The sequence below is a fragment of the Cajanus cajan genome, chromosome 10 (assembly GCF_000230855.2).
Source record: "Cajanus cajan strain Asha chromosome 10, NIPB_CcT2T_4, whole genome shotgun sequence".
Classification (NCBI taxonomy): Eukaryota; Viridiplantae; Streptophyta; class Magnoliopsida; order Fabales; family Fabaceae; genus Cajanus; species Cajanus cajan.
Genome location: NC_138526.1, coordinates 47890748 through 47912568, shown reverse-complemented (window position 1 = coordinate 47912568; position 21821 = coordinate 47890748). Strand labels below are relative to the sequence as shown.

Genomic DNA, 21821 nt, shown 5'->3' with positions numbered 1-21821 from the left:
CCGAGTGTATTTTTGCCTTTTTCTTTTTGTTGTTTGACATGAACACTATTTCACAATTTGCAAAGCTTATCATTTATATGGGCCATAGGCACTGTGTCAACCTCCAGTGTTACCGCGCTACTGTTCTAATATTCATATCATGAAGCAGACATTCTCACTGGTCACTACTGCTATAAATGCAGGTGCAGAATTGCAGAATGAGCCTTTTCCTTTCAATACTATTTAATAGTCATTGTTATTGTTATATTTATAATTATTTTTTGTGCCCAGTTATGGAGAATTCTAAAGTTTTGTTTTTCGCGTTCTATCTTTTGACATCATGAACCTTAGCATAGTTGGTAGATTCACACTCATTTCATTTCGATAATCTTTACACCTTTAGCAAAAATTAATTAGTATTTTTTTAAGATATCAGTAAAAATAATGAAAAATATCTTTGGCATTAGGAGTTTTACACGTAAAGAGTGTATTTGGATAAACTTTACACAAATACATTTAAGAAAAGAACATAACAAATAAAACAAATTTATCTAACAATTAAAACTAATTTGTACGTAAATTAATATGAATTGATTTTTGAAAAAAAAAAAATTCTCGTATTAATTTTTTAAAATGTGTTTTTTATTTAATACATGATTCAATGCGCTACCATCATGACTGTTGCGTGACTATCTTGATTGTATTGTAAAGATGGAATTTTATGCTTATTTGAATTATACAATTTTCTTAAATAAACTTCCATTGTTTGAGATCTTATATTTCTTTGGCACTTTTGTGGGAGCAATTGTACTCTAATTGAAAGAAAGAAAGTGAATAGAATGTTAGTGGAAGAACAGAAAAAAATTAACAAGTGTGTTCTTTCCACAATTTGGTACTATTTTAATCGAGATGGGAAAATATAAAAAGACTGAAACCCAGAACTTTTATAATCCGTCCAATTTTTGGATTCAAAGGAGAGGGAAAATTGGTTTTTATTTAATTTGTCCACAAGTTGATCATATAGTACTAATTAATTATCCAAGAAAAAGAAAATTGAAGAACATTCATTTTGGATTAATTAATGAAATAAATATTTGTTAATATAGAACAAACAACAACTATATAACCTAGAGTGTTGATCAAGTGGAGCAAGTAGAATTTTGTATCTGATAAGTTGTAAGTTGGTATCCCTGCTCATTTTTTAAAAGTGAAATAAATGTAAGATTTTTTTTAAGAGTTAATCATCAATATACTGCTAGTGTAAAAAAAATTTACACTAACAACTAACTATATCTCTTAATAGTATCATGTCATTTATTTATTTAATTAAATAAAAGTAAAATAAAATAATTTAAAAGATATAATTAATTAAAAATGTAAAAAAATTTAAGCTAATAATATATGGATGATTACTTCTTTTTATAACTTGTAAATGCTCTTTGAATTGAAATATTTTTCTGACCATAATCTGGGGTACATCTCTTCTCTTAAATTTCATTTATTAATATATAAAAAAATCATCCATATATAATCAATTCTCAGTTAAGGTCTTCATATAATGAAACGGCATGAATTTAACTTAATTTATCCTCGACCCAATTTTTTTTCTTTTTTATAAATAAAGTGACTTGTTTGGATTCAAACCTTATCTAAATCCAAATAATCTAAACCTTAACGAAGACCTAGTAATGAATAAGATCATATAAAAATTGATATGATTTTTCTATATACAATATAGAAAATTAATATTGTTTATAACTAAATCATAAGATTAAATTATATAAAAATAGTACTAATATAAATATAGAGTGGTCAATTTATATGATATTAATTTAGTTAATTAATGACTCAATATTGTTATAATTAATAAGAAATTATTTATAAAAAAAAAAGACAAAGCTCTAGGTCCAATAATTTGAAATATAAATTAAACTTATTTCCAAAACATATTTCATTTAATTTTTAAAACCTAAAATTATTGAAATTAACTTTCAGTTAGGTTAAAAGTAATAAGATAAAGTTGAACCCAAGAGGTAGGTTAATTTAGAGGTAACTTGTATCCTTCTACCTCAAGAGGTAACTCTAGTAGGTTAAGACTTTCTGCCAACCCACACCCTAATTCCCGAGTAAGGGATCGACAGTAGCACCTCCACTTCAAAGTTCAAATGGCTTCCATTGAGAATATTTAAATCCATTAAATTACATGTCAGAGCACAGGTAACAGAAATTAATTTGAACTTTATGCATTGAGCAAGGATCTTGTCTGGTTCCTCTAGTTATACTGATCTCAAAGTCTCAGACAATTCAAAATTCCAAAATTTTTATGTTACATATAAGGACATGCTAGCTTTAAATTGAGTCTTTAATATAATTTGAATTTCATCTCTCCAAAAACAAGATAATATATATTTTTATTCTTAACCATATATATATATATATATATATATATTAATTCTGAAAAATAAATTGCTTATTCTTTAGGTTTGAGGTTTACAATTCATTGTTCAAAGGAGAAAAGTTATAGTAAAACTAAAAATAAAAATAAAAAAATCGAATTTGATATTAAAAATTTTGTAACAATACTAACAGAAAAAGACACTGTGCTTGCATTAAAAAATAGTTTGTTTCTGAGGAGTCATTTATGAGCAATGGGAGAACCGAAGAAGATGATTTTAACTTTTAAGAAGTTGCAGAAAATAAATAATAGGAGTGGGCAAAAATGCTTAAATAAATAAAAATTATTAAAAGGGTATTTTTTTAATTTATAATAACATAGGCTATAGATTTACACAATTATTTTGTTAATTAAGTTAGATATGTTTAGTAAATTCTTCTGTCTACTAACAAAAAAATCTAAAAAATTTAAGGCTTAGTAAGAAGAATTAAATATTTATTACCTAAATCAACCTTTAAACATAGAAGTAGGATTAAATTGGTATGCATATAGTTTAAAATTCGAATTTTGGTGTTATTATTGTGATTTTAATGAATAAAAAATAATAAATAAATAACCTTTAGTAGTTGAAATTGGGTTTCTTTTATTAAAAAGTTTCACAAAATTTTCTTTTATTAATAGAAATGGTAAACACCATTCAATATACATGGCTCCAAGAAAGTGAGAATAGTGCTTAGTTGGGCACAAAAGCCAGAACTTATTTTGCTACATTGCATCATTTACATGTTGAGTGAACAGATTCTCCACCATCACTTGGAAGCTAGCTAGGGCCAAGTTGAAGAAGATGGATTGGGCTAAAAGAAGCGTTTGTGCACCACCATCAACGGTTTGGAGTATTTACCTTATTTTTAGAGTCCTAAAGGGGAACTGTTCCGCCACATTCAATTCAAGACCACCTACTTTATTTATTATTCTTTCCTTTATGTCCTCTGTGTGGAGTTCCATTACACTTGCTGGAATCCAATAAATTTTTTTTTAATTGCAATGGAAATATGCCAGTAATATTTATCTTTTTGTCTTATCACAAATATTTCTTGATTCATTGAATTAGAGACTAATTTTATTTACGATATTATGATTAATGTTGAATAATGACTTTTTAAATTTTTACACATAATTAGAATCGAATATAAATTATATATAAATTGTCTTTACAACGTGTAAATGTACAATGTTTAACTATCATACCAATTCACTGGATTACTTGTAAGATTTATCTAAAACATTATTTTGAATGATTTTTTTATTATCAATTAATAAAACTTATTCAAAGTATTAAAATTTTGTAACCCTTTTTTATGTTTACTTAAAAGCATGTAGAAAAAAAAAACTATCTGTCCTTCCTCCAATAATTTATAGTCTCTCACCTGAAATTTAATACTTATTTACTTCTTTATACATTTATTATAAGATCCAAATTTTTAAATTGATCTTGTCTTTTTTATAAAATTCAATCTATTATGTCTCAATCATTAATTTTTATTAACTATTTTTTAAGTTTAATAAATAATTAAAATTTATTTAATTTATGTTCCATAAATTATAAACAGTATTCTATTTTTGTTCTTGTACTAAAATACAAAATTTTTGAAAACATATATTAAATGTCTCATTAATGTAGTTTTGGAGAAAGTAAAGATTAAGTCATGTGGAGGGAGTATTTCTATCACTTTTTTCAATACTTCCAAGAAAGGTATGTTTTGTTTCTTCACTCATCCTCTCTCTTATCCTCTCTGCCCTATTTCTTATCATCTAAGTTGGGTGTATGGACCTAAAAACTCGAAGGAAGTTTGGCTCCAAGTATAGGATCAATAAGTAGGTATCACTTAAATGATCTTATAGTCTGTCTCTAAGTAGGTAACCATGTCCATGAATCAATAATTGTCTCACCAGAATTTGAATCCGATGCTAGTAAGTAAGAAAGATTCATATACTACTAGGAAAAAAAATAACATAAAACATTTATTCTATATATATATAGAGAGAAACATTATTCTTTGTTTTAATGTGGAGCTCCGGTCGCAAAAACCATTTAAATGGATCAATGAGATAGATTTAACACCACCATTCAACAACTGGCTAAGATATTTCGGCGGAATATATTAGCCACCTAATTAAATTCATGGTGACCCACATCACAATTCCAGAGGAACAGCATTATAGCTGCCAATAACTGCTATGTACATAGATACTGAATTTATACGTGGCATTTCGAATTTCAGTTGTGAAACGACTTTATATATAGTGTTAATAGTGTCTTAAACAAAATTGTCTTTAAACAAGGGTTCGTGTAACTTTATAACTTATAAGAAACCAAAAAAAAATAAAAATCACTGAACTTACTCTCACATGGAAAAAATTAGTAATTTATTCATCGTAGCCACGTGCATGGATCCATTTAAGTTCATAACCATGCATGAATGGAAGGAATCTAGAGCATCATCATTTTGAAGTTTCAAGACCCCATAGGCACGAATTAAAAGTTGGGGGTGAAAAGAAACTCGAACCTCATTATTAATTACCAAAAAGCAATGCAGCACTAGAGAAAAAACGAGAAGATACACCGTACGCTTTTCTGGAAGAATCTACAAATTTCACTTAACAAATTCATGTGAATATCTCGTTTCCAAACTCCAACAAAGGATCCACATTTTCGTTAATATTTATGGTCCATAAAAGTAACTTAAACACTGAAAAATGTAGCTTTACCTTAATTTTAAAGTTTTTCTATTCTTCTAATTTTAATTTAAAAGAATTTATAAATTATATAAAATAAATAAATAAATAACTGGAGCTAACACAGTCTATGGATGCCCACATGCATTTGAGAAAAAAATTTATAACAAAACAAGGTTCTCCAGAACAGAACCAAGAGGTTAATGATATATACACCTCCTTTTTTTTTATAAGTACACCTCCTTTAAAAAAAATAATTAAAATTTTCTTAATTTTTTGTTTTAAATTTTTTATTTTTACATCCACAACATTTGATTTAGTACTTTTTTTTAACATATCTTTCTTTCTTTTTTCAATTTTTACATGTACTCCCTTATTTTTTCTTCACCTCACCTATTTTGGTAGCATTTAAAAATTGAAAGAAGAAAAAAGTGTGTGAATGAATAAGAAAAAGAAAGTAGTAAATTGAAAGTTGAAAGTATAAAATTAAATTTTTTTAAAAAAATTATAATATTTTATAATTTTTTTTAAAAGAAGGAGGTGTACTTATAAAAAAAGAGAAATTTATGGTACCCATCTTATTTGAGAGGGTACCAGTACAGTTTTTTACATTTTATATTTTTAATAATTTATTTAAATAATATTTATGATATTTTATTCTTTTAATTTTTAAATTATTTATCCATTTTATTTTTATTTTATATATTTTAAATTTATTTGTAATAATATTATTATATATTTAAATAGTTTAATTTTAATAATTTTTTAAATATATTTTTATCTTTTCATTTAAAATTTTTGAATTTTTATATTTTAATTTTAATAATTTTTTAAGTATATTTTTTGTCTTTTTGTCTTAAAATTTTGAATTTCTGTATTGTAATTTTAATAATTTTTTATTTCTACTATTTATTAATTTTTTCTTTTTTTTAATATTTTATAATATTATTGAAATCTTATAATTTTAATCTCTATAATTTTATCTTACTTTTTATTTTATAAGTATAAGTTGGATTATTCATTTTATAAATAAATTAATTTTTTTTAAATCTTTTATGAGTTTTTATATAGGAAAATGTATTGAAACCCTTCAATTTTTGAGGGTACCGTAGCAACTCCTAGAAAAAAAAAAAAAGAGGTATATATACACCTCCTTTTTTTATAAGTACACCTCTTTTTTTTTTATAAATACACCGCCTTTTTAAAAAGAAAATTATAAAATTATAATTTTTTTAAAAAAATTTAATTTTATACTTTCAACTTTCAATTTTTTATTTTCTTCTTATTCACACACTTTTTTTTTTCTCTTTCAATTTTCACATGTTACCAAAATAGGTGGGGTGAAGAAAAAATAAGGGGGTGCATGTAAAAATTGAAAAAAGAAGGAAAGATGTGTGAAAAAAGTACTAAATTAAATGTTGTGGATATAAAATTAAAAAATTTAGAACAAAAAATTAAAAATATTTTAAAATTTTAATTATTTTTTTTAAAAGGAGGTGTACTATAAAAAAAGGAGGTGTATAAATCATGAACCTTACAAAAATTGGAACAGAAAGAAAAGGTCCAAGCCCATTACGAAACAACGACCCAATCCAGGCCCATCATTTTCAATAACTACTCGCAAATCGCAATACAGCAACAACGACGTCGTTCGAGTTCCAAAGAGCGAACGAGCGAGTTCCTCCTACTGAAGCGAGAAAAATCGATACTGAGAGCGATCGCAATTCGCAATGTTGCGACACTTGGGTTTCCACGCGCCGCGTTTGGCCTTCAACTTCAAGCCGAGGTTAGTTGACGGTTGCAACGGCCAATCGTTAATCACGCGCGCATTCTCCGCCGTCGTGTCGCCGCCGTCGAAGGCGATCGTGTACGAGGCGCACGGGGCGCCGGACGCGGTGGCGAAGCTGGTGGAGATTCCGGCGGTGGAAGTGAAAGAAAATGAGGTGTGTGTGAAGATGCTAGCAGCTCCTATCAACCCCTCCGATATCAACAGAATACAGGGCGTTTATCCGGTGCGGCCAGAACCACCGGCAGTGGGTGGATACGAAGGCGTTGGAGAGGTTCATTCTGTTGGCTCCTCAGTTAGCTCTCTCTCTCCCGGTGACTGGGTTATTCCATCGCCTCCCTCTTTCGGTGCTTACTCTCTCACTCTCTCTTCAACTTTCCAATTTTTTTGTTAGAAAAAAATAGAGTAATGATACAACGAAAATCGTACAATAACTTGTACACTATCATAACGATAGATAGACACATAAAAATGATGTTGAACTAGTTGTACAATTTTTGTCCTAGATGTAACATTACTGATTAAAAAATATAAGTGTGATAGGTAATAAGAATACATAGGAAAAAAGAGATATAAAAGAATGAGAGATGTTGATAGAGTATTTAAAAGATGACAAAAATTAGATGTATACCATTGCTAACTTAGTGTTATTCTTCTATAGAGTTGGAATTTTAGCTCACTATTGTGCATTGATTTTTTTATGAAGTCCTTTATTACTTATATGTGAAACTACAATTCTTACGGTACTAATAGCACCTGTGTACTGTATGTAGGTTTTTTTTTTTAAAACAAAAAATATAGACAAAATTGGATACATTACCATAGGTGGCCGTGTTACTATTGGTGTTATGGTCTGATCAGAATTAGAGTTTCTTTTCAATAATAATCGTTGATAATAATAGAATCCCTGACCATGCATACATTGGAGAACAATACTAACAATATTTATGATATTACATGTAAGTTTTTTGAATGTAAGGGGTGTGCTCTTTTCGTTATTATATTTCCAATTTTTATTTATTTGTGTTTGTTTTTGGTACACACAGGGACGTGGCAGACGTACATTGTGAAGGATGAGAATGTTTGGCACAAGATAGACAAGGGTGTGCCAATGGAATATGCTGCCACTATTACTGTAAATCCCTTGACTGCACTTCTCATGCTTGAACACTGTATTACTTTGAACTCAGGTACTTTTTGTTTTTGCTGAATTTTCTAATTTTTTTTATTGTATTTCGGGTTGATTAGTGGATTGAAGTTTTGTGAAACTGGATGTCAACAGGAGATGCTATTGTGCAAAATGGGGCTACCAGCATGGTTGGGCAGTGTGTCATTCAACTTGCGAAGTCTCGTGGCATTCATAGTGTTAATATTATAAGGGACAGGTGCTCATTGGAAGGTTCTTTGCTGGCTTTGTTATTTACTTCTAACAGTGTTCATTGTAACAAAAATTAACTGTGGTTTGTTTGTTCATTATAGTAGATTTTTTTTTCTTCATTTTTTAAAAATATAATACAATTAACATGTCATTTGTTTCACTTCTGGCAGAATAATATATTAATGAAGATTGAATAATATTAATTTTGCATTGCAAATCCTTTTGCTCCAGGCCCGGGGTTGATGAAGTAAAAGAAAGGCTTAAGGATATGGGTGCTGATAAAGTTTTCACTGAGAATGAATTGGAAGTGAAGAATATCAAGAGTCTCCTGGTATAACTTCGCTTGTTGTTAATTTTTTGGTCTATGCTGTGAGATAGATATTAATTTTTCAGATGAATGTCCGTGGTAGTCGTTGGTTAAGCAGTTTGGAAGTGTATTTTGAATATGATTCTGTCTTTGTTGTTTGAAGTTCTGAACTTGCTTTCAAGGGATGATGCTAAGGGAGTTGACCAATAAAAATTGCTTTGAAGGATTATTATATATATTGAATTCAGATGGCTTATTTTGCATCAAATTGACATGGTAGGGTGGTATACCTGAACCTGCACTGGGATTTAACTGTGTTGGTGGCAATGCTGCTTCTCTAGTACTCAAATTTTTGAGGTATGACATGAGATTTTGGTGAAGAGTTTAAGTGGAAACTTCCTCTTCTATTACTATATATCATTATTACAATGATATTTTAAGTAAGTCCACACCTTGCAGACAAGGAGGAACTATGGTGACTTATGGTGGAATGTCTAAAAAACCTGTCACTGTGTCAACATCATCTTTCATATTTAAGGTCAGGCAGCAGTTTCTGTTCAGTTTCTTCCCTCTCATAGTCTCATAGTTGGTTACTTCAGTGTATTATGCACCACCATTTTTGGTTAAAATCTTGATAAATCTTGGTTAACTATGATTGACATGAAGCATAAAGATAATCAATCTTAGATATATAAAGTTTAATCATATTTAAATTTCCGGGAAAAGTGGTGACTGGGGAGTTTCCATTTTCCACTAATGTACCTGAGCGGGCACTAGTTAGAATTTGGAAGTGGTTCAAATTAAGGTTTCAACTTTCAAGTTAAGAAGTTGTTGAAATAACTACAGCTCTGAAAATTTGATGATGTATGATATTCTGTTTGAATGTGCTAGAGTTGGGTATACATAATACTAATAAAGTAATCCAGGCCACTTAACCTGTTTTGCTAGAGAGGTTACCTGAGATCAACCTTGGGCTAGGGAAGCTTTAAGCTCAAAAAATACTTGTGAGTTCATGAACATTCTAATAGGTCCATTTTTTTTAGCTTATAAACCTTTGCCTTTCACAAACAAGATCTAACCTAGCAGTAAAAAGTCAAAAACTGAATTTTAGATGTGTTCAACTTCTCTCCAGAGTTAGTGGGGCATACCAGTCATGTTTGTAACATTGCTATTCATCCACTGGATACTTTTTTATTTGTTTGGGTGAAGTAATACTCTGCCTAGTAGATTCATTATAATTGAAGTTCTGTAAAATCTTTTGTGCTGGGAACCTGTACTGGGTGGTATCTCTTATTGAAGAATTATTGAAACATAGAATATCAAGATGCCTAAATATTTGCATGATTGAGTGAAAATGAGTCTGATTACCCAATATCAAGATGCCTGCCTGTTTGGGTGGTTACAAAGTCGCTGTATTTTTTGTTAATAGAATCAGAAAGAAAGTACAGAATTGAGGATTTTAGATTACCTGTACCCTTGGTTTGAAATGGCATCTCGAAAACATAATATTTGATCAATCAAATTAGAAAATGAGTTGGAAAATAGCAAGAACAAAATAATAATATTACATTATTACTCATGTTGGACCATGTACCTTGGAAATTGAGTTCCCTTAATTTGATAACTATTTGTTGTCTAACCTTTCAAATGCCATGTGCCTATATTGTCTATGTTCTTACTAGAGTATCATATTGATAATTTGATTTAGTTAATTAAATGTAACCATAGTCTAGAACCACATATTTGCAGGATCTTTCCTTGAGGGGATTCTGGTTGCAGAAGTGGTTGAGCACAGATAAAGCTGAAGAGAGCAGAGGAATGATAGACAGGCTTTTGAGACTTGTACAAGAAGGGAAGTTAAAATACAAGTATGTTTCCTATTATACCTTTCAAAGTGGGTTGGGTAATATTCTCACATTTCTGTTTCTCATATATTTCTACATACCAATTTCATATAATGGTCTCTTTGTTTGCAGGATGGAATTGGCTCCCTTTGACGATTTCAATACAGCATTGGATAAAGCTCTGGGAAAACTTGGGAGCCAACCTAAGCAAGTAATCAAATTCTAAATGTGTGGGTGTTTATACTAATTTCTGTTTGATGAAAAATTGTTCTGGTATTTCCAAGAAAAAACAGTCTGCGTGGGAAACTACATTTTCAAAGGGATCTAAGATTTATAGTGCGAGGAATAAGAATTATTCTAAAAGAGTAAAAGAATAACAAAATAAAATGAAATAAATAAGAGAAATTTTATTTAATAAGAGTAACATATAATGATATAAAAAAAAATCACAATAACATACACCTAATCTTCCTTAATCATCCTCAAACAACTTTTTGTTCCCAGTTCAGATGCTTTCAGGTTTCGATGAGATTTATTTGTGCTTTTTCAGAGTAACTGTTATGTTTTCGTTACTCCTTCATGTATTTATAGATAAAATTCTAATTAACTTCTAAACCATTTTAAAATTCAAATATTCGAACATACATCGCCATTTTTTGCCCAGGTTCGATCTTTATGTCTCAAAAGTTCTAAATAAATTGAGTCTTCAAACTTTATCTTTTGTTCATTAGCTTTTCAATCTCTTGTCAATCTGCACATCTTGATCTCCTAGTTTTCAAAACGGCTCGATCATTATCATTTTCTCTATCACACTTCATCTTGATCTCCTAATAAGTGCTAAATCGAAATTAATCTTTGACCTTTTAATGATTCAATCACATAATATTTCTAAAATCTGCCAAAGGCGTGGGGCCTTTAGTTTCACATCCATGAATTCTGTAGCTTGATTAGCATTTCTCTCCGTCTTATGTGACTGTTTTAAAAGAATAGGGTTGATTTTGATATAATTGGCTCTCAACGATAGGTACCAATTTTGCATTATTAGTGAGAAATTGAAGTATCATATTCATACATCTTGAAGAACCCCATTAGTATAATGCGTGAAATGCAAGTAGCATCCAAATAAATGTTTTTTCTGAAACTCGCACCGAGTCGTCCGTCGATAATGCACGCTATTGGTTCCCAAAATATTTTTATCCTTTTAATATTGTTGCTTGAAAGTGTTTAGAGGGAAAACAGCCGGTATGGAATAACTAAAACAGCCATACCTAAAAGTCAGTTGAGAGAAAATCTGCAAAAAAAAATGGATGGAAAAAATATTTGAAGTTATACTAAGCTGAATCCTCGGCCTAAACTTATATATAAAGGGCCCAATCCTCTCACAAATTCAATGCAAATATTATCCTACATACTCTACAAGAACTCTTTCTAGATAATGACACACGCACACGTGTTTCTTTGGAAATATCAAATCTTCTGAGATGCTCTCGATATTAATAGTGAAATTTCGCCCTATCTTGAAAATAAATTACTAGCGCAAGAAAGTCTAACTAAACTAATGCTTAGAAAAAGCAACAAACAAACTAAAAGCTCTCGATCTATATCAGAAATACAAACGAACATGAGCCAATGGAAAACAAAATCGATTTAACCCGCAGTTCAAATGAATGGAAGGATTAGGCCATAAATTATTACACTCTTAGTAGTGATCACAGAATCACCTATTGCTTTCTAATATTTATTTTAGAATCCTTTCCTCAGGGATTTGCCATCTAAAGCAGACGGGATCTATGAAGCGCTTTCCTTTGCCAATATGTAATCCACGGCTTCTTCTACAGTGTCAACCACCTGCAAAAGCGACGTTGTATTATGAATTTATAATCACAAGTTTTTTACTTCAGAATGTCAACCACTAGGTATTTCCTGGGTTACAACTCCCAACAAATTTCAAATTACCGTTTGGACAATTAAATCCGTGCTGCATTATAATCGTGAGCACATTCCTTTAAAAACAAGATACTCTTCATTGGTATGGTAGCATAACGCAAGTATTCCATAATCACCAGTTCTCCATCCTTATTTCAAAAGGTGAAAAGCCAAGACCCAAAACAAATAATAATCCTGTTCATCCCAGTTCTTTACTATATGTCTAACTCAGATTGCAAACCCGTTTTAGTTTTGACCAGGCTACCACTAGTTCCCATTGTGGCACTATTAACAGCGGAAGGAAAAAAAAAATGCCTTACATCATTTGACCGCCACAGTTAAAAGAAACTTAAAATGTGAAACAAAAAAAGTTAAAAAGCATTTGAGAGCTTTCTAGAGGAACATAAGGAATTACCAGATCTGCTGGAAATTTGTCATGATTTTCCTTCCCCTTGAAGACCCCAGTTCTCGTGAGAATAGAAAACCAAGGATGCCCAGTCTGAAATGCAATATTTCCATTAATAACATCATTTGTCAGCAGATAACTTTACCTGTCACACTTGTGAAATCAAGTCCAAGAGACAAACCTGTCGTGCACCTCTGATATCAACTGCAGGATTATCTCCAATCATGTAAAGCGATTTGAAATATGGAGTGTTATTATCATTTATATCATAGAAATCATCATAAAGTGATGGCACAAGTTTCTGCAACACAATTTCAGCATTCTTGAATACAGATGGATGTGGTTTGCCAAAACAGGTATAGTCCAAGGTATGAGGATGAATCCTGCACATAGAGCAATTCCTGGTTATAGATAGATGAAGGCTTTTTCAGAACCCAAATATGAATTAAATCAACATCTGCACCATTAAACTAATTCGGTTTCAATTTGGATACATGGCTTAAATAGCTTTTTATGTGTACACGAGTGTATATATGTATTGAAGTATTCAATTTAAAGGACCATAAGTAGAGAAGAGTAGTAGACCAAACAACAGTAAGATAAAACGATAAATAAGAGCAGTCTTACCTATTAAAGATGGATTCTAATGCAATCCTGAAAGCTCCCATGCCCAGACGTTCAGAAGGAAATTTAGTCTACCTTTTGTGGCACCTTGTCAGTAAGTATAGCAGTATAGGATTTTAAAAGGGTTCCATATAATCTGTATCTTTCTGCAAGACTTATATACGAAGAAAACATCAACCAACCTGATACTCAAGGTCATCATTTGCAAAATATATATGTGGTTGGGGTCCAACATTTCTTCCAGGAAGACCTCCTGTTTTTAAGATGTCACAGAGAACCTGAATGAAAAGCCTTGGTCATTCACAGATCCATTAAAAAATAATCTAAGAAATTCAAAAGCCCAAAGTAAAGAATGTATTTTTATTTATTTTCACTTCTCAATATAGTTCAAAAATGATTAAACTAAAACTAATAAAGTTGTCAGCAGCTTGAAAGTCTAGCGTGTCAAATTTAGTTGTATGCTCTCAATTTTGGATCCTCATAAAATGCAAGTATGTGTTGTAGCATTTACTTTTCCAGTGTCTTCTTTTTGTTGGCCTCTTTATTTCATTTCGTTTCTTTTAATCTAGCTAGGAAGCGGAGACAAAGCAATGGCCCATGAATAACCCGAAAAAGCAGACCACTCAATTACTTTTCCAATAAATGGCAATGAGCACATTGCACTATATCTAGTGTTCTAAAATGTAAACATGGATGTATTCTAATACTAGCTCATTTTTCTCTACTGAAAATCCACCAAAGTGGATTATTTTGAGACCTGAACCACAAGGTAGCTAACAAATAAAGCATGAGCAGTTTAATTCCCCATCAAGCAAGAGACCAAAACCCACTTACTACCTAATTGTGTAGTTTAATTTCATGTATAAGTTATGCTGCTTTGTTTGTGAGGTGAAAATTAGTGTACAATGGCTAAACTTTCCATCAACTTTTCAATGTTTATGGTATAAAATGTTTGATTATATTATTGCTCTTCCTAACCCATGGGATTCAAGTAAATAAGTCATAGCATTTTTGTAACTAGTACATCCATCATCACTATATATGCAGAAAAGATAAAAGAAAGAAAGTTCATATAGATCAATCATAAAATCTCTGTAACCTGTATGTCCCTGCTCCAATCAACAGGGTCACTAACTACAAATGCCGCTTGAACCCTTTTAGAGAAGACATCATCCCTGCAAATACTCTCGTTAAAATTTGCATTCTGTGTAGCAGCCAGCTTGGTTGTCCATTTCTTGTATGGAGCCAGTGGATCAATGTTTTCAAAGCACGAGGCATATTCATCAATTGAAAGAACATATCTGAAGACAAAAATCAACAAGAACATAATGTCAAGACAGTGAAGATGACATCAGATTGCTTATTCAACGTTTTCACAAAATATCAAGCATGCCAGATATCTTAAAACCTTACTTAAAACCATATTCAGACATCACAGCAGCAGGTTCCCCTTTTCCCACAGCAACAACGAGTTCGTTCTCAAATCTGTAAGGTGAAAATTCTACAAGATAAACATAATGCGACTAAATGGCCCAAAGACTCTGAAGTACATGTTAACCTTACAGTTTTCAGCATGTAATACTCGTGCAACCAGATCAAAAGATGTGTATACGCATACCTCTTGACTAATTGTTTAAATGGTGAATGACCCTGTAAAACCTGCAAAACAATCAGATTCAGTTAAGGGAAGAACATTTGCAATTTCAATAGAATTTAGGGCAACAATGTGAAAGGCAATCACTTATGACTTTTCAGAGACACGTGCACATGCACGCAGCAAAACGACCAGAAAATAAACCACACCCTTATATATAACTATACAGGGGAAGAGAAAGAATAATCAATTACGATACATTACTGCAAATTCCAAAATCAGTAATTCTAAAATCCTCATAAGTTATAACAAAACCTCCTCATTACTAAATCCAGAAGGTATCAAACATTTTCTTTCTAAATCCTCATAAAACATCTACTTTGTCATCTAATGCATTCAAAGGATATATCAAAACTATTCAAGCATACCTGCGAAGGTGAGACATTTATATCCAACAGTTGGCTTAGTTCACAAGCTCTTTTAGCTTCGGGAAAGCCACCTCCTACATGAAAAGTTAAAATTAACATAAAAAGAAATGGCATGTTATTTCACACAAAATATTATTAGTGCGTAGAAGGTCGTTAATTGAACCACAGTGATGTAATAAGGAAAATACAAAGTTCCGTCTAAACCTAACAGCACAGATAAACAATTGTAAACAGAACAAAACAAAATTAGAAGAAGAACACACCGTTAGTGAGGAAAACGTAGGGAATTTTCAGTCTACCTGACAACATAAACAGATCAACAAATTCATGAATCGATAACCGTGAATAAGAAATGGAGAAATCGGAAGCTGAGAGTCATTTTTTTTTGTTTACCATCGGCGCCGTATAATCTTCTCAGTGCTCCGGGAGAACCACCGACGGGGGAGTTTCCGAGCAAAACGACACCGTCAATGTCGAAAGCGATGCCGAATGAAGGTCTGCTAGGTCTGAAACAGTTAACGTATCAGAAGCCATAAACATAGGAGTTTAATGATACAATGCAAAAAGAGAATGAGCAATGTGAAATTTCACGATTCACGAACCGTTCCGATCGCTGAGAAAATGCGCGTGAGAGCAGATACGGAAACGCAGTTCGCTTCCTCGCTTTGGTTAAGAGATTGAAGCTCATTGTTTCAAGTTTCAACGGTTTTCGTTTTCCCAACTTCAGAATGCGAGATCGAGAGCAATAGCCACTTCGTTTCCCCTCGTAATTTGTGGTCTCAACATCCAATAGCTTTTGGCTAGTTCGTTGCTTTTGGGGCCTGATGGGTCAAATGGGCTGGGCTGGCTTCGGGTCAGGAAACTTTGAAGAAAGCCCAGAAGCATGGGAAACACGTGTCACTCTCACATTCCATTTCGTACACGAAATACGTTTTAATCGTCTACACGATACACTTTCCTTGGCTTGATTAATGAAAATGTCTGGGTAGAAGTAGAACATATAATTTGATAGAGTTTATTTTTCATGAGGTATGCAAATTTTTCCAGTCTTAACTAATTAAAAATAATCTGATTTTTAAAATAATTAATATAAAAATTAATAAATTTATTATATATAAGAATTAGTGACTAGTTAACAATATAAAATATATTTACAATATGAATAAGGCATTCTGATTAAATTCAATCGGATCATGATGAATATCAGTAAACTCATACTTTATATTTTAGTTGATTAAAAAAATAGTAATACTTCTAGCCCTAATTATAAATAATAAATTAAATTTTTAAAACAATAATCAATAGTTTTAAAACTTATTTAAGGATAAATTTTTGTTATATTATTAATTTATTGTTAGCTCTCTTTTATATATGCTTACTTATCCTCTAATTATTGAATTGTGAGTATTTAATAATTTTTTTTGTGAATTTTAATATTAAATATATCATTCACTTTAAGTAAAAGTATTTTAAAATAATTTTTAATTAATTATTTTTTAAATTTTTTTAATAATTTATCCTATATTATTTATAATTATGATTATAAGTGTTCTCCGTTAATACTCACTTAGCTGTCCCATTAATTTAACTAGGTTATTGACTTGTATAATGCATGGATAAGCAAATTTTGTGAGTATAGTGATTAATTATTTTTAATAATATGTATAACGAGTTTTAACTTTTACGAAAATAATAATTCATCTTAAAGTTTCTAGATCAAACATGTATGTCTTAATGTATTATGGAGCCTTGACTTGCATTCAATACATTTTATTTGTTAATTATCTTTCTAATAATATGTAAATATAAAATCTCAAAGTAAAATAGTATGCTAAAAACTGATGAGTTTTGCAAAGTTAAATTAAATTTATATTTATATTTTAAAGTGATATTAAAGTATTAGAATCTTTCTTAATCACTATTAAGTTACTTATTACGTGAAAGTTATCAAATTACCCATAAATATTCTCAACAAGCTTCACATTGATGAGTGGTGACCGGTCCTCTAGCTACTATCTTTTAGGTTGTATATATTAAAATACTATAAGAAAAGAAAACACCCTACTAGAGCTGTCTCTAATAGGCAAATGTCAATGGTAATGATAAAAAAAAATTAGTGCCATATAAAAAGTTAACAATAATATAATATAATTTTTCTTACAGCAATATAATATGATATTTATGATTGTATTATTATCCTTAATCATATATATTCGACGCTATTTGCTATCCCAATTAATGATTTTATATATCAAAGAATAATTATCTTAATAAAATTTTTAAGTAAGAATAATAAGAATTTTATCAAGCAAAATATATATAATTTTTGTTTAACTTAAATTTAAATAAAAAATTGAATGTTACTATTTTTATTTAATTACTTATTTTAACTTGTATTATGTAAATCATATTTATTAAATATATCTAGATTTAAGATAATCAATGGATTTTTGTAAAAAAAATAATCAATTGGTATATTATTACAGTAAAATAAATTTACTAAAATTCACATTTACTTCTTATTTTATATTTTTCCTTATTAATACGTCAATTCTTTAAAATGCCTTCCAAATTTGTGAATTTAAATCTAGCATAGTCGAGACTGCTAATGTGTGGGAAGATGTTTGTAAAGTAGTTGTGTTTCTTGAAGAGGAATTTACATTCTACTTAAAGAAAAGCTAAGAAAGAAATACCAGGAATATATATATATATATATATATATATATATATATATATATATATATATATATATATAAATATAAAAGAGATTTTGAACTTTTTTTTAATAATATGAAATAACATTTTTTAAACAACAAAATTAGATTAAGACAAGACTTGACTTTATGTAAAATCAAAATTAATCTTTTTTTTTTTTTAGATTTTCAATAATACTATCAATCACCTATTTCATGTTCAGTATAAGTCAACATGAAAATATATAAAATACAAGAAAAATCATATTAAATTTAAAATCTTAACTTTGACCAATTATGTTAATGTTGCATCACAACAGAACTTTTATTTAAAACATCTCTAACTCATATGTGTTATTTCAATAATTGAAAGTAAACAAACAATATGGAAAACAAAATCTCAATACTAAATATTGGACATAATACGAAGACAACATTAAAATAGAGTTGAAAAATATAGAACCCTGGCTATAAAAAAAAAACCCTGAATTCGTGTTTCTCATACATATAATTTATTCCTATATTAAAATTGAATAAAATATTTTAAAAAAATGTTAGTGATAGATAGATTATTTAAAAAAGACACGATGAAACTTTTTGAAGAACAAAAACACTTGTATTAAGTGGGTGAGTTGATCAGATGCTCTTTATATATATATTATCAATGAATTTAAATTAGAATATATCTTTGTTACCGATTTTAATCTTCAGATTACAAAAATTATATTGATTATAATTACCATAATTAAAATAATTATATTGGTTAAGTAGGATACTTGAAAAATAAATTCTTTATATCGAATTCGATTTCAATGTGAATAAAAATAAATAAAGAGACTTTTTAAGTGGATTATAGAAGAAAAAAAACCTTATATTAAGGTAAGAATAAACACGTTAATGTGTAACTTTTTAATCTAATTAAATTAAACAAATTCATCAATCACTATAACTAAATTTATTATTATTGACGATTATTTAACGATAATAAATTAATTATTTTTATATTATTATCTAATAAAAATATTAATGACTAATATATAATAGTTACTAAAAATGTATTTACATCACATTAAAATTTACTGTTAACGATAATTATTTATTAAAAAAATTTAAGTCTCACATCAACTAGAAATAAAATAATTAAAGAATATATAAGTGGATGATAACTCTCATTTTACAAGTTTATTTTGTAGAATTGAGTTAGACCTATAACTTACTATTATAAGTTAATATCAAATTACTCACCGTTATCACTAAAAGTTTATTTTAAAAAAATTAGTTTTCAATAAAATTGATTAAAAATAATAATAATAAGGAACTGGTAATAAAAACAATTATCAAGAAGCGATTTGGTTCACTTTGCCACAGTCAGTTATGGCGTGTTTGGTTTCACGTCCGCCACACTTAATTCACGTAAAAAACGTAAAAATAAGAAGTAAAAATTTCTTACTTCTACGTTAACGTGATTTTTGAACGCGGATCCAAACACACTATTAGTCTCGGATAAAAATAGCATAAGCAGTAAGATGAACGAGAAAGCAAAGTATTGGTTTAAGTTCGAATTGAGGATAAATTATCGATCTGAATAAATAACCATCACAATAACATTGTTTTACCTCTTGTTAATAAATAAATTTACATCAATTATATCTGGCTCGTACAACTGAAAAGTTTTGGACAACTTTAGAAAATGAACTATCAAAATAAGACAAATGTATACAGATACCCGTAAAATAATAATTTGAGAAATTAAAACAACTCACAACTTTTATTATAAATCCTCAAAGACCCACAAATCACAAAGTTATACTTATATGTAAAGTAGCAATTAGCAAAGTATTAAAAGTAAAATTAACAAGGCATACAAACTAGTAACTAGTAGGCCACATTATCTATGTAAATTATCCTTCTAATGCGCCAAAAAGTAAAATAACAATAGTATATAATCCAACAGTATCACATCTGCGAAGAAAGAGACAAAGTTTCAGTACCACATGTACGTAGTGTGTCTGAATACGAAGTGAAACACAGAAAATTGCCCTCAAACTTATGGTCCCAAACTTTTTGAATTTTCATATTAGTCAAATCATAGCCGTAGACCTTTTTCTCTGTAGCAAAAACTAAGAGATCACCGTTTAAAACAGTAAAACCTTTGATAATGGGATCCTTCTCCATCAACTCCATTGCTTTCACTCTAATTTTCAAAACCCTTCTCCACAAACTTGATTCATAATTTGTTAAAATCCATACGGTGAACACACGTTTTCTCAATCTCACCAAACAAATTGACTGATTTGAAGTAGCAACTTTGCCCCACTTAAAAATACCCATCTCACAACTGTGGTCATGAGAACCCTTTCTTGCTTCTTTAGGTACTCTCAACATGGTTGATTTTCCATCTTCCAAATTGTATGACATAATGTATGGCCTAAAATAAGGACTATTCTTTTTCATGTAAGGAAAACAATCTGAGATGAAGTGGATGACTCCATTGTGATACACTGGCATGTCAAATCTCATGTTCCTACTACCGGTGATAAATCTTTCTTCCATTGCTTTCCACACACCTTCCTTGGACACGTAAACATAGCAATCCAAATATGAAAACCAATCATCTGGATTACAATAAAAATTAAACACCTTGAAATAATTTGAGTCACATTGAAGACCAATGTCGATATTAGCATCAATACTATTTTGCATATGCTCAGGAGTAGGAATAGACAACAAAGATTTTGTTGCTGGATTGCAAATAGATAGATTTACTTTGTTATGAGCCGTAGTGCGATAAAGAATCAAGCCATTGCTAGAACACAACATTTTGCCAGAATTAGACAAAGATCTTATAACATCCTTAGAAACTCCGGATGATTGCTCCTCCCCAGGTAAAGAGTGTAATTCAATTTGATTATGGTACCTTAGAGTGATATCTGGTTGAAGAAAGAAACATGTGTCGTCTCTTAATAATGCGTTTTGTGCCTGCTTTGATGCAAAATATGTTTCTTTCGGAAGTTTTGAGAAAAACTTGTCAATGGACATGAACTTGTGAACACTTTTTGCTGGTAGCCATGAGAATATCTCAAACAATTCATCATGGGACAACACCATTATCACGAGAATTATTTGGAAACAAAGAGAAGAACTATCAATGGTGGAGGAGAAGGAGAGAAATAATTATGAATGGTGTAGAAGAAGGAAAAATAAATATATTGGTGAATGTTATATTGGCGGGAATTTTTTTATAGAACAAATCTTTAATCGATAAATAAATTTTAATGATATCTCTGATGTCAAATAAATCTCGTCAAGCATTTAAGGATGATAAAATTTTGATTTTCAGCATTTAATGATAAAAAAAAGTTATATTCATTTGATAACAATATATTTCGATTGTCTTTATTTCAATATATGATATATGATAAAATTATGAAAATTCTTTTATCTGATAAATTCTGATCATATTTAATGTCTTCAATGATAATATATATATATATATATATATATATATATATATATATATATATATATATATATATATATATCAACTTGCATCTAAGCAATTTGGGTTGTATTTATTTTAATATTTAATATACAATAGGATTAATTAGTTATGTGTATTTATTTTAATATTTAATATACAATAGGATTAATTAGTTATTTGTTATTTTAAATTTGAAAGATATATATATATATATATATATATATATATATATATATATATATAT

The 21821-nt window shown here is 29.6% G+C and overlaps 3 protein-coding genes across 4 annotated transcripts; 1 reads left to right on the top strand and 2 right to left on the bottom strand.

The window, feature by feature from the left end:
- The first annotated feature begins 6746 nt into the window (after nt 1–6746).
- On the top strand, nt 6747–10744 carry LOC109806424 (Polyketide synthase, enoylreductase family protein). 2 transcript variants are annotated; one of them, XM_029272933.2, is made up of 8 exons: nt 6748–7243; nt 7943–8086; nt 8179–8281; nt 8506–8605; nt 8862–8938; nt 9041–9119; nt 10331–10449; nt 10558–10744. In XM_029272933.2, the coding sequence occupies exons 1-8, from the start codon at nt 6841–6843 to the stop codon at nt 10649–10651; spliced, it is 1119 nt and encodes a 372-aa protein (XP_029128766.1). In that variant the 5' UTR covers nt 6748–6840; the 3' UTR covers nt 10652–10744. The 2 variants fall into 2 exon arrangements, with proteins under 2 accessions (XP_020224408.1, XP_029128766.1); XM_020368819.3 differs by lacking the exons at nt 8862–8938; nt 9041–9119 and having other exon boundaries at nt 6747–7243.
- Nucleotides 10745–11987: 1243 nt separating this feature from the next.
- Nucleotides 11988–16192, bottom strand: LOC109806423 (hydrolase family protein / HAD-superfamily protein). The gene is made up of 12 exons (XM_020368817.3): nt 16006–16192; nt 15797–15909; nt 15667–15702; nt 15404–15477; nt 15000–15040; nt 14795–14866; nt 14481–14682; nt 13564–13659; nt 13385–13452; nt 12939–13140; nt 12767–12850; nt 11988–12273 (listed from the first exon to the last, which is right to left on the bottom strand). The coding sequence occupies exons 1-12, from the start codon at nt 16089–16091 to the stop codon at nt 12214–12216; spliced, it is 1134 nt and encodes a 377-aa protein (XP_020224406.1). The 5' UTR covers nt 16092–16192; the 3' UTR covers nt 11988–12213.
- Nucleotides 16193–20052: 3860 nt separating this feature from the next.
- LOC109805677 (F-box protein At5g49610) lies at nt 20053–21204 on the bottom strand. The gene has a single exon (XM_020367848.1). The coding sequence runs from the start codon at nt 21202–21204 to the stop codon at nt 20053–20055; it is 1152 nt and encodes a 383-aa protein (XP_020223437.1).
- Nucleotides 21205–21821: the final 617 nt, after the last annotated feature.

Bases quoted from the DNA above. Each gene is read 5' to 3' on its own strand.
- LOC109805677 (XM_020367848.1), bottom strand. From the start codon at position 21,204: ATGGTGTTGTCCCATGATGAATTGTTTGAGATATTCTCATGGCTACCA.
- LOC109806424 (XM_029272933.2), top strand. From the start codon at position 6,841: ATGTTGCGACACTTGGGTTTCCACGCGCCGCGTTTGGCCTTCAACTTC. The intron at 8,939-9,040 runs GTATGACATGAG...CACACCTTGCAG, and splicing joins CTAGTACTCAAATTTTTGAG to ACAAGGAGGAACTATGGTGA. The intron at 9,120-10,330 runs GTCAGGCAGCAG...ACATATTTGCAG, and splicing joins CATCATCTTTCATATTTAAG to GATCTTTCCTTGAGGGGATT.
- LOC109806423 (XM_020368817.3), bottom strand. From the start codon at position 16,091: ATGAGCTTCAATCTCTTAACCAAAGCGAGGAAGCGAACTGCGTTTCCG. The intron at 15,910-16,005 runs GTTCGTGAATCG...TAACTGTTTCAG, and splicing joins TTTTCTCAGCGATCGGAACG to ACCTAGCAGACCTTCATTCG. The intron at 12,851-12,938 runs GTTTGTCTCTTG...ATTGCATTTCAG, and splicing joins ATATCAGAGGTGCACGACAG to ACTGGGCATCCTTGGTTTTC.